Below are 12,544 nucleotides of genomic sequence, written 5' to 3'. Positions count from 1 at the left end.
CAGGCATGTTTGGACCGTACTCCCTGGGATGTTTTCAAGAATGCTACCAACAATCTGGATGAGTTTACAGAGGCTGTGACATCCTACATCAACTTCTGTGAGGACAGCTGCATCCCAACACGGAGAGGGTGAGTTATAACAATGACAAACCCTGGTTTAAAGCTAAAAATAAGACAGCTAAGGTTGAAAAAGGAGGAGTGGTGACAGGGCCGGTGCAGGGCGTTAAAGTACAGGTTTAGCAGAGAGGGGCGAGAAGCTAAACGACTGAACTCAGAGAGACTAAAGAACCAGTTCTCTGCAAACGACGCCACTTCTGTCTGGAGGGGGTTCAGACAGATCACAAACTATAAACCCAAAGTCCCCCACTCCATAAACGATTCTCACCTAGCAAATGAGCTGAACCAGTTCCACTGCCGCTTTGAGAGTCAATCGGACACCATCCCCCGTGACTCCTCTGCTCAGCTTCAGCCTCAGTCCACCACTTCTTCCCCTCCCTCCTCAGAGCTGGCCAGCTCCACTCCCTCCCCTCCTCTCTCCATCACAGAGAGGGATGTCAACGGTCTTTTCAGGAGGCAGAAACCCCGCAAAGCAGCTGGGCCGGACTCTGTCTCCCCATCCACCCTGAAGCACTGTGCTGATCAGCTGTCACTACACTGTGTTCACAGACATTTTTAACACCTCACTGGAGACATGCCATGTGCCAGCCTGCTTCAAAGCCTCCACTATCATCCCTGTCCCACTGGACTTAACGACTTCAGACCCGTCGCCCTGACCTCTGTGGTTATGAAGTCCTTTGAACGCCTTGTGTTGTCCCACCTAAAATCCATTACAGACCCACTCCTGGACCCCCTGCAGTTCACCTACAGAGCCAACAGGTCTGTAGATGATGCAGTAAACATGGCCCTTACTACATCCTCCAGCACCTGGACTCCCCAGGAACCTACGCCAGGATCCTGTTTGTGGATTTCAGCTCTGCTTTTAACACCATCATCCCGGCCCTGCTGCAGGACAAGCTCTCTCAGCTGAGCGTGCCTGACTCCACCTGCAGGTGGATCACTGACTTCCTGACGGACAGGAAGCAGCACGTGAAGCCGGGAAAACATGTCTCTGATTCCAGGATTATCAGCACTGGTTCCTCTCAAGGCTGCGTTCTTTCCCCCCTGCTCTTCTCCCTGTACACCAACAGCTGCACCTCCAGTCACCAGTCTGTCAAGCTCCTGAAGTTTGCGGATGACACCACCCTCATTGGGCTCATCTCAGGTGGGGATGAGTCCGCCTACAGGTGGGAGATCGACCATCTGGTGACCTGGTGCAGCCAGAACAGTCTGGAGCTCAACGCTCTGAAGACCGTGTAGATGGTCGTGGACTTCAGAAAGAGCACAGCCCCACCCTCCCCCATCATTCTGTGTGACTCCCCAGTCACCACTGTGGACTCCTTCCGCTTCCTGGGCACCATCATCTCCCAGGACCTCGAGTGGGAGCTGAACATCACCTCCCTCACCAAGAAGGCCCAGCAGAGGATGTACTTCCTGCGGCAGCTGAAGAAGTTCAGCCTGCCAAAGACAATGATGGTGCACTTCTACACCGCCATCATTGAGTCCATCCTCACCTCCTCCATCACCATCTGGTACGCTGCTGCCACTGCCAGGGACAAAAGCAGGCTGCAGCACATCGTTCGCTCTGCAGAGAAGGTGATTGCTTGCAATCTTCCTTCTCTTCTGGACCTTACGCCTCGAGGACTCTGAGACGAGCAGGAAAGATTTCAGCTGACCCCTCCCACCCCGGACACAAACTTGTTTCAGACTCTCCCCTCTGGCAGGAGGCTGCGGTCCATTAGGACCAAAACCTCTCGCCACAAAAACAGTTTCTTCCCGTCTGCAACTAGTCACATTAACAAGGCCCGGGTCCCCCACTGACACTCCCCCCTTGCAAATGATACAAATGTCTCTGCACATGTAAATACTGTTTCATCTCGTGTCGGGCACAGACTTGGCACGTCGCACATATTTGTTGTTGATTGTTGATTTTTGTTGTATATTTATATGGACGCAATATTCTCTTCCGTTGCGTTACTTCTGCACGGCACAGACCCAGAATAATGCACATGTATATATCTGCAAGGTTGTTCTTCCATTCCATATTTATATATTTCTACATTTATTTGTGACGACTGTATGTTTGTCTACGTGTAGCAACTTATCACCACAGCAAATTCCTCGTATGTGTAAAACACTACTTGGCAATAAAGCTCCTTCTGATTCTGATTATTTAGCTTTAGCTACCAGAAACTAAGGAAAGAACTAGAGATGGTCTTCTATATTTTGGCTCTGGGCGGAACACTACCATTCATTACGACAGTGAAAATGGCTGGCCTTGAGCCATAGGGCTTTAAGTGGGAGCACCCCCCACCCCTCGTCGTCAAGGCATTAAAATGCGCAACAAACACAACACCATTTATAAGCTGAAATGTGTAGCCTATTACAATATCTATTTTTCCTAATATTAAATATGGCTTCAGTATCGTAGTAGTGGCTTAGTTCTCTGTAGCTTATCTCAACTGTCTAGTTTTAGAGACCATGGTTTTCTTGCCACATGTAGTTTTCTGGTTACTTTCAATAGAAAAGTTACACTGTTGAACATTTTCCTCAGTGCTGGGAGCTCAGTAGTACAGTCTCTGATCCAAAGAGTGCACAATGCCAAGAGTTAAAAATATTTCACCCTTTATAAAATACTTAATTTTGCACTTGGTGTTCAATCTGTTCAGCAGCAGCAGCAGGAGCCGTGACCCCTGCTTCCTCCAAGCATCTGTTTGGCAATGCTGGCACTCTTTCAACACTGTAGGTTGACTACTCTTCTGAGGACGAGAGCGCTGCGGCTGAAAAGCAGCAACATGAGACACCCCTGTGGATACTGCAGTCGCTGAAATTAACAGCCACTTAGCTGTCACTTCACTTTAAAGCTACTGTGGACACAGATGGAAGCTCTTTGAATTATAAGATGATCCTTTATTTATTCCCTTATATAAACAGTATTACATTATCTATGTTCTGTATTAGCCTGTACGTATGGGCTCAGAGATGGAAAAGATTTGGTCATTGAAAATTGAGATTGAATGTAATTAAAGTAATGGAAGTAACCATGGTCAATTTACTGTCACAAACACTGCCCCTTGTGGTGATCAACCAGAACAACAACTGGGGGGATTGATTTAAAACCTGTTGTAGTCACAAATATAATCTTCAGTTAAGCTGATTGTGATATAATTCTTCATACATTATTTTGATAAATGGAGTGTAATGGTTGTCATTTAAGGTGAAACTTTGTACTCACCTTTAGGGTTAAGGCACCACCACTTTTGTGTGTTCAAAGACCATAAAAACACGCAATACACGTACAATTAATAACATGAAACAAGTAAGACTTACGGTTCAAGGGTGAAACAGAGTCCAATGTTTTTGGATGTTAATTCTTCAGGAGGAGAGACTCAAAAGGTCCAAGGTTGAGGCTTTGTAGAGTAGTGACTCATCACCACGGGGGCCAATGTGAACAGTACTGCATTAAAAACACAGCAGCTCTCTTGTGAAACTATATTGTTAAATGTGCGGTTTTGAATCGCATTAACCACGGCTGTCAGCAGTGTGTTTCCCAAAGTGGCAAATTCAATCCAGGGTAAGTAAATAATTCTTCTGTACCTGCACACTATCACAGGTAATCAAATAAAACTCAGACAAATAAAATCACACAGCTTGCAGCGCATTAGAAAATAATTTCCTACATATCATGTGGCATTTATTGAGCTGCCTGCCATTAGTCACTGCTGGATGTCTTAGTATCTTAACAGTGTTGTGATGATGGGCAAAATTGAGTTGAGTTGAGTGTTTTGACACTCCTTTGTTCAATGAATAAAGTATTATTGTGGCGTTTCCTGCAGGTGCACTTCTCCAGGTTTATGGGACCACAACCAAGGCTTTGTGTGTCTGTGGTTAGATTACTCCTGACAGTATCAGAGTGTATGTTCTGTTTCATAATACAAAATGTGAGTGTGTGGTACAGACACTTCAAGTCCTGTGAACATCTGTGAAGAAATACCACGAGTCACTTCAGATTTCATAAAATTTTTACTCTTAATGTACATAACATCCAGCTTAAGCCAGGTACCTCATACATAAAATCATCATCGAAGGCCTTTTGTTCACTGTGAAGCTTCCCCATTCTTTTTTAAATCCAACCTATTCACAACCCAGAGGCAAAAAAATCACATAATAAAGATTTGATATGTTTAAATAAAATTACAGTCCTCCATAATACAACCATAGTATGAAGTCAAAGGTCATCTTGAGGTAAGCAGCAAAAGCAATGAGTTGTATTCTATGTGGGAAAAAAAAAATAATGAAATCAATGAATCATATAACGCTACAAAAGGCTGGCCATAATAGGTTGTAGTCAGTTGGTTATTATGCTGTTGGGTTGCTTTCAAACTGCAACTGCTGTTTCTCTTTGTGAATGCACTTTGTATTTGTCAAAAGCACGACAGTTGTTGTTCATTTAAGAAATCATTTTGTAGCTTTTGGGGAAATGCACTTGTAAAAATGATTTAATTATCCGTTTGTCTCATGTTGCTTGGAACCTTTGATCAGAGAGTTTCATTGCTGAAAAAGGCTGCTAATAAGCATGGCCCGAGTCAATTCAACCAAATTGTTCTAATAACTGTGATTAAGTCACTTAAGACAAATGCTGCTCTGTGGGGCTCAGCATGGTGTGACCCACTTTTGAACCAACGTTATTTTGTGTAACAATAATTACATTACAGTAGTCCTTTTTCCACATTTTTTTTTACATTGTTTTTTTCTGACACTTCCTGATACATGGGGTTACCTACATATGGACTGAAACTTATTGAGGTTTTTAGAGCACAGCAATCAAAAATCATCTTCCCACTGCCACATTTTAGTACACGTGGAGGATTCATACCTTAATGATTGAGTGTCTAAGTATGTGAACTTTAAACATTGCTGGGCAACAAAAGCGACTGACCCTAAACATCTGCTGATAAGCCTTTCTCAAACAGTGAATATTGCTCATTACTTAAGCTGTTTATCTCATACAGCCCGTCCGCATTCATTTATTAAGGCATTTACTACGGTTGCCAAACATTCTGGAGGGCAGTGCAGATGATGCAAATGCAAGCTTGTATACACTACTCATATAAACTGTAATCTTAGTTAATACATCTATTAAATGTAAAGTGCTAGGCAAAAGGGCCGTGTTAAATTGTTTATTAGGTCTAGACTAATTCAGTCTCAGTTTAAAGGATACAAAATCAGCTAACATCCATGAGAAATATAACCAGGCTATGTTTAATTAGATGAATCTGACACCAGATATAAGCAGAAAGTCCCTCATCACCCTTGCTTTTGTTCAATTTTGGTTATCCCTTTTCACCATTAAGACGATTTTGGCAAATATCCTGGTCCAAAGGGATAATGTCCTCTTCAAAGCTTCTTTAATAATCATTGTGTCATACAGCCAGATTGCCTCTGCGACTCTGTTTCAATCCATTTCCTCTCCACTTCCACCTAAAAAAACAACCACAAAGTTAGATTAGTTGCACTAATAAATAAAGATATTTCTTTATCTACATTAAGGTAGGTGCAGGTACTGAGACAAGATATTATTCCCCCGATGAAACATCTTACCTGACAATGATAGCGTGTCCAGCTGGTCACGTGTTTCTGTGGCTGGATGTCGTTCGCAGTACCCAGTGACTTCACCCTGGTCTGTGACACAACAGCGCCCATAATTTCACATTCCATCGTGACAAAAGGGTACCAGTCACTTGGGATCTCTTGATCAGATCCCAGCTCTAGCTTGCAGGAAAATGAATGGGGATGATCCACTGCTGCAAAAGGAGAAAACAAAGGTTGCTTGTAATTAGACTGCAACACCACTGAGGGGCAAACAAACTGTACACATGCACAAGAATACAAGGCCGAGAAGCTAATGAGAAAATGATATGTTGAGCTTTTAGTGTAGGGCTAAATGTTAATCTCTCGGAAATGTGTTACCCGTATTCTTTGCAGGCAGTCTGTCGATCCGCCAGACGATGGCTGAATATACATTCTCATACTTGACAGTGCCGACTGTAACCTGCATGACAGGCTGAGAGTCTGCAGCACTGATGGAGCCCAAGCAGGCATTTCTGTTCATACGGGCCTTCAGTGACCTCTGTCGCAGTAAGGCCACGGTCTGTGTCACTTTGATCCAGTCGCCCGGCACCGGCACACGGATCACTACATTCTCACACAGTGGGTATGTGTCAGACACCCCCATGGAGGAAAGGAAGGTGGCAGACATGTTAAGAAAGGCCTGGAGCTCCACATAGGCACCTTGTACTGTCACCACAGCTTTGATCGAGAAGGGAATCTCCGTGCAACCCAAAATCGCCGTCTTGTACCGCATCAGCTCCACCCTGCAGGCCTCAGGAGGGAAGAACTTAATTAGCCGGGACCTCTGAAACTCCGTCTCATTCACGCATTTGTGAAAGTGGCAGTCGGTGATCTCCATCCAGAGTTCACTGCCCTCCTCAGACCCGTAGCTGGAGTCAATGCGCAGCAGCCCGAGATCGTTAAGGGCAAGGAAACAATCCCCTAGTCCATTCAGAAAAGCCAGACAGTGAATTTGGGTGAAGGCTGCCCGCTCCATGACTCCTCCACACTTATCCAGTTGTACCCAGATATGATCAGTGATCTGCATTGACAGCTCCTGCTCCTCATAGTGCCGCCTCTGCTGGTGGGGCATATTCAGTTTAAAGATTTCCTCTTCCATGGAGACTACCAGGTCCTCCATGTCGTCATGCACTGTGGAGCCAAACTTGAGCAGCTGCTCTACCTCCGCCTCATGACTAACCTCCAACTTAGGGTGGTAGCGTTTCTTTTCCGTGTACGAGAAATGCTCCACCTTGAGCGAGACCACTTTACGGGGTTCGCCGTAGCTTTCGAGCTTCAGATCCGAGAGCCTACACTGAGGGAGAAGCTGGAACTCCTTGAACGGCTTCTCCAGCCCTTTCTCATAGTACATCTGCAGCACACCTCCTGGCAGCAAGCGGAGATAGATCGGCCCCCACTGCCGCGAGGACATGCGGTTCTTTTTTTCTGGAATCCTGAGCATGACAGACCAGCCGTCTCTCTTCTGGCTACGAAAGAGACCCCGGGGAACGAACTGAGATGAACCATCGCTTAGCACCTCATCTTTGCAACTTAGCCGCCTCTCCCCATCTTTTTCTGTCTCTGTTTCGTGGTCAATTTCTGCTCGTAGGTCTTCCAATTTGGAGCAAACGTAGGAGAAGTTCTGGAGTTGGTCGCGTGAAGGCTCACTGCCGTCTTTGGTCCGAATAAAGAAACGCGGTAGACTGTTGTCAGATTCCGAGTCTGAGGAGGAGCTGCCCACATCTGCGCTGAGTGTAGATCCACCCCAGAAGGGGTTATAGTGTCCTGAGTTTCCCTGGAAAGAAGGAAAAGGGCTTGGTCCATCTGAGGTTTGATTCACGGCCTCTGGTGCAGGAGAAGGAACAGAGGTGGTCGAAGTGCTGGAGAGACTCCGGAAGAAGTCGTTCTTTTCCCACGTGTTGGAGTTAAACTGGGGCACACTGCTAGGAACCCCACTCACAGGAGTGCAAAAGGGCACATTACATGGTACACAGGAGCTTCTGCTAACACTCGAGTGGCTTTGAGGGGATTCCAGGGAACTACTCATGCTCCAGGAAGTATCTCTGATTGGAGGAAGCACTAATTTCAAGCCATTGGGACGCGGTACTGATGCTTTGATAAGCCCTTGTGACTGTAAGGGCTTCTGAGGTGATGAGAGGGGCATGTTGTCATCTTCAAATGTGACCCAGTTTGAGTGATTTGTGGAACACATGGCTGAAGAGGACTGATGAATGGTTAAAGACAACAAGTCCTCCTTTGTTGGGTTAACTGTCCCCCCCACTTCAGATGCCTTCTCCTCTGCAAGTAAACAAACAAGAAGAATTAGAGAACATTATATAAAAAAGTAACATCTTAAAAGTAATTTTTTTAAAAGGTAAAATCTCAAGCTATTCCAGAGGCAACACACGTGCTCTTGGCAAGATCAATTCTCATTTGAAAGCTTGAACAAGTCAATTTATCCTGAAGAGAGAGAGAGAGAGAGCTCCAGGGGATATAAATAAAACATATTTCCTTGAGGTAGGTACTCCATTAAAAGTTAATAAGATACTGACCTTGAAAATCGGGAACATATCTATATATCTCTATATATATATAGCTCTCTCTCTCTCTCTCTCTCTATCTATATATATATATATATACACATATACACACACACATACATCACAGTTAACTAAGGCTAATTTTATGTAAACGCTCAAGTAAGCATTCTGCAATTCACTGTCAGAGAAGCAGCAGATTTTCTCTGTGACACCACAGACGAATCCTTTTGACGAATCCTTCATACAGACATTTTATTTTTTTAAGCGAGCTGTCTTGCGAGTGCCCGATCAGAATAGTATCAACGATCTTTTTTATAGTTTCAACTAACTTTATGCATGTGCCATGAAGTTGGCAGAGTTCAATACAAGTTCAATAAAATGCAAGCGCATATATTTTCCCCTTTTCTTTGTTTGGTTAATTTTTGAAAGCAGCAGAGAAAAGGATGCAGCGCTGTAGCCTTTATTCTTAACTGTGTTTGTACTGCAGGCTTGAAAACAAAGAGTACCGCTCTTTCTCCATACATGGGTGAGGCAAACAACACACTACTGTGATTCTTATTGAAGTTCAATACATTGACAAGTGCATAACAAAATTATTCTTCCATTCAAATTTTGGAAAACAAATATTAGTCTGAAGAACAACACCCGGGCTGGGTTTCTCACAGGATTGTGTGGTGTAGATGTGATGCGTTTTTAGAAGCTCCTACTGGAGCTGAGGAGTATTTTTGAGAAGCCTGTTTCCTGTTTTCAAAAGGAGTTTAAAGTTTTGGACTTTCAAATGCTTTGTAATGCAAATTGATGAGGTGAAATGATGTATCTTAGACATGCTGTGCTTTGGAATGAGCATGGTCTAAATATTTAATAGCAAGCCTGCTCTAAAATGCGCAAGAAAAGTTAGTCATGGCGGGAAAAAGGCTCCTGCATGAAGCAGTATCAGAGAAGGAACAAAGCTGGTAAAATGTGGCATCTCTGGAATATGTGTTTTAACCTCTGATATTAGATCTGCAGGACATATTTCAATATTGATGTTAAATGTTGAAAGCATGTTGGAATATTGCTAAACAGCAATGGTATGCAGGCTAATTATCCAATGGGCAGAGTAAAAATGTTTTAATCTTTATACAGCTTGCATTTAATTTTCCTCCTAGTCAATCACTATCTGTCTTTTGATGTGCTAGCAGCTCGGCTTTCACCAGCATCCGGCTCAGAGGCCACAGAGATGCCACTTTCAAAATGCTCAAGCCTTATCTCCCCCATAAAACAAATCTTGCAAACAATAATTGAAAGCAGAACGCCTCAATTACAGTCTTCCTCCTCCCTTCAAGATCACAGCCAAGTTGCATGAAGGAGAAATCCAGTGGCAAGTTCCTCTAGCTATAAATAAACAGGGACGCGGGGGCTCTGATTTGGGGTAGTGGATTGACAAGTTCTCAGTCAAACACTGGAGAACATCTTTCTAATGAGAGGATGTTTGCAATGTTCACCCCTCCTCTCCGACTAACAGAATCCCGCAGCTTTGGTTCAAAGAGACGGCCAGGGAGAAGGATGAGTTCTCCACAGGGGTTACTGACAGTCTTTCACACTCATTTCCAGTCTGCCATCTCTTCCTGGGCTCTCCAGCAGGCAGTACAGAAATGAGACTGTGCTAAATCTACAGAGGACAAAAGAATACATTCCAAACATTCCTCGGGGACAAGCAGCTTTGCACACAGGAAATACCAGCTTGCTCTATTCGTGTGAACTGACAGCAAATATTATCTTAATGTCATTTTATCAAATTTTCAGAAATGCACCAGATTTACAGGTCTTCAACTCTAGTTTGTCCTCCACCACTGCAAAGGTAAAAAAAACAGTGACAAAGAAGGAGCCTGGGGATTAAAACAGCAGCCATTAGGTGCTTTATAAACATAAAGTATGTCTGAGGATTTACTTTTACAAGTTTAGCCTTATTTTTTATTGTTATCATCAGCCCAAAGGGTGTGAAGAAATCTCACAAGGTCACACACAAAAGTAATGAAAACACAAGAATTGTACTCTTACAAATATTGTACAGCTTTGGTCCAAGTTAAATTGAAGTACTGCAATCAAGACCAAGAGTAGGCTAATCCCCTGCTGTATTCTCAGGTTTATCATCGCTGATTATTACTATACTTACATAAATTAGTAAACTTGCAAAACCCGGGGTAGTCAAAATAACATACACACCTCATGGATAATAGCTGAAAGTGTGAAGTCACTTAATGATAATCATTGGGTCGAACTGAGTCTTAAAGTGTTGCCCAATGGATGCATTTGTCGGCTTTAGAAAAGGGCCACTCAGCACTTTGAAATACAGGTCCTGAAAGCTGCAAGACTAAACTAAAACTCCAAACAGATCAAATTACAGGTCAAAAAACTGCAAAAATGATTTAACATGTGAATACTGTGCGACTAGAAATATCGTGAGTCTGTATTCACAGAGATTCCAAACCACAAAGAGGAACAGCAAATACAAGCTGATACTAACTAACAGGGATATGAGAAAACAAACATCTTGGTGATTTTTTCCGTCGAGATAGATTCATGATTATTTACTTATAGATTAAAGTTCATCTTCTTGAGGAGTTCCTGTTATTTCTACTGTATTGACTACTGAGTCGAGAGTAGAAAGTGCAAATTTCTTGATGACGGGAAGCCATTTTTGACAGTCTCCTGACACATGATGACTTACAGGATACTATTGTGGCATATTAAGAATAAAACTGCTGAATTTAAAAAAAGTATTTAAACTTAGTGGACAGATGCTTCCTGATTAAATGAGACGAGTTCCTGTTGGATTCTCTGGGACATTCCTGTATACTCACCACAGAGTAGGCCGTTTCTTTGGAAAAGTATATAAATAAATACAACAAGATACTACCCCGACGGGAGAGTACTACTGTTGTGACCACAATGACTGTGTAATCTAGCACAGAGATGAAAATGTGATGACCCATTTGCCATCGGCAACACAGTGAGCTGCCATCAAACAAAGCAGGAGAGAAAACCAATATTAGGTCATTTATGAACATTAATTCCAAGATAACCTGCATTTACTGTGGAGATTTGTTCCAGTTCAGAAAAACATGACTGGAAAAAATAAACAGGAGTGAATGGGAGACGGTTGTGTCAACTTTTTCCACAATTGCAATGCATGCAGTTTTCTTTTCTTTTATCTCAGGCATTTAGGGATGAACTAATAATAAACTCAAGGACTTTTTTTTTTTTCAGTATCCTTAAAGCAAAACTGTGTAACTTTTGAAAGAGGCAGTAACACACACTTCCCTTTACAGAGGAAAGGTTTAGTTCATAAGCAATAAAACACATAACTACTCTGGTCAATAATACACTCAGGGATTTTACTGCCCTCTCTTACTTTGTCTGGAAGCTTTAGGTTGTTAAATAGTTGCTAAGGTTATAAAACCGTAGCAGACATTGCTGACTTTGTGACTCTTCTTCACTCTTGCTATTGTTAAGCGTCCATTGTGGCAACAGCTCGTCAACAGTTAGCTTACATGGACACGTTTGCATGTTATACTAATAGACGGCACCGAAAAAATGTTCGCGAAGGGACAAAAAATAAACATGCAATGAATGTCATCGACATGTACACATAAACCGAAACACATCGTGGTACACTGTTGCACTATTGTTGCCAAAGCGTTCTTGCAGCGTGGACGCACTAAATGCCAGCCAAACACACGAGTTACCGGTAAACAACTTCCTTTCTTTTGCCCATGGCAACTCAGGATGGAGAAAGAAAACAGTACCAGCATGCTGTCACCCACAACTGAGCCAGGCCCGTGACCCGGGACAGAGGGGCCCACTTCTGGGATCAGTTCTGCGCCTTTGTTTTGATGCGAGGTCTGTGTAAAGTTGTCACTCGGCCTTACTTCTGTCGTTTCAGTGAGTAAAACACGAGCCGTCCACTCATAAACGAGCCACGACTGACAACAGACTGAGTCAACATTTACGAAGGCAGCAGACCAGAACAGTTTTTAAAGTGGTGCCTAACGTGACTTGAACTACCGCGGCTCCCTCTCAAAGCAGACCAGGGGGGGAAAGAAATACTCACGAATTCACAGAGGTAGTTCACTTATTTCAGGTCATGACTTGTGTTTAATTCGACGCGTCTGAGCGCTGATGTCGGTCGGTTTTCCTCAAAATGGCAGAGTGTAAATCCTGGGAGTTGTAACAGTGCAGCGCTTTTCCTCCCGAGTCCAGACAGACTGTCCTACAGCGGGACACTGCAGGAACCAACAGAGCAGTGCTGCGTTCGTG

The 12,544-nt window shown here is 43.4% G+C and overlaps 1 protein-coding gene across 2 annotated transcripts; it reads right to left on the bottom strand.

Annotated features, from left to right (window-relative positions):
- Nucleotides 1-4,099: 4,099 nt before the first annotated feature.
- LOC119917513 (stonin-1) lies at nt 4,100-12,511 on the bottom strand. Of its 2 annotated transcripts, XM_038737876.1 has the most exons (5): nt 12,339-12,511; nt 9,748-9,896; nt 6,066-8,003; nt 5,697-5,899; nt 4,100-5,576 (listed from the first exon to the last, which is right to left on the bottom strand). In XM_038737876.1, the coding sequence occupies exons 3-5, from the start codon at nt 7,915-7,917 to the stop codon at nt 5,511-5,513; spliced, it is 2,121 nt and encodes a 706-aa protein (XP_038593804.1). In that variant the 5' UTR covers nt 7,918-8,003; nt 9,748-9,896; nt 12,339-12,511; the 3' UTR covers nt 4,100-5,510. The 2 variants fall into 2 exon arrangements, with proteins under 2 accessions (XP_038593804.1, XP_038593803.1); XM_038737875.1 differs by lacking the exon at nt 9,748-9,896 and having other exon boundaries at nt 12,339-12,510.
- Between the last annotated feature and the right edge of the window lie 33 nt (nt 12,512-12,544).

The sequence above is a fragment of the Micropterus salmoides genome, unplaced genomic scaffold, assembly GCF_014851395.1.
Source record: "Micropterus salmoides isolate LMB-PRFRI ecotype aquatic unplaced genomic scaffold, ASM1485139v1 Ms_hic_scaffold_22, whole genome shotgun sequence".
Lineage (NCBI taxonomy): Eukaryota > Metazoa > Chordata > Actinopteri > Centrarchiformes > Centrarchidae > Micropterus > Micropterus salmoides.
This window is presented reverse-complemented; position numbering and strand designations above follow the sequence as displayed.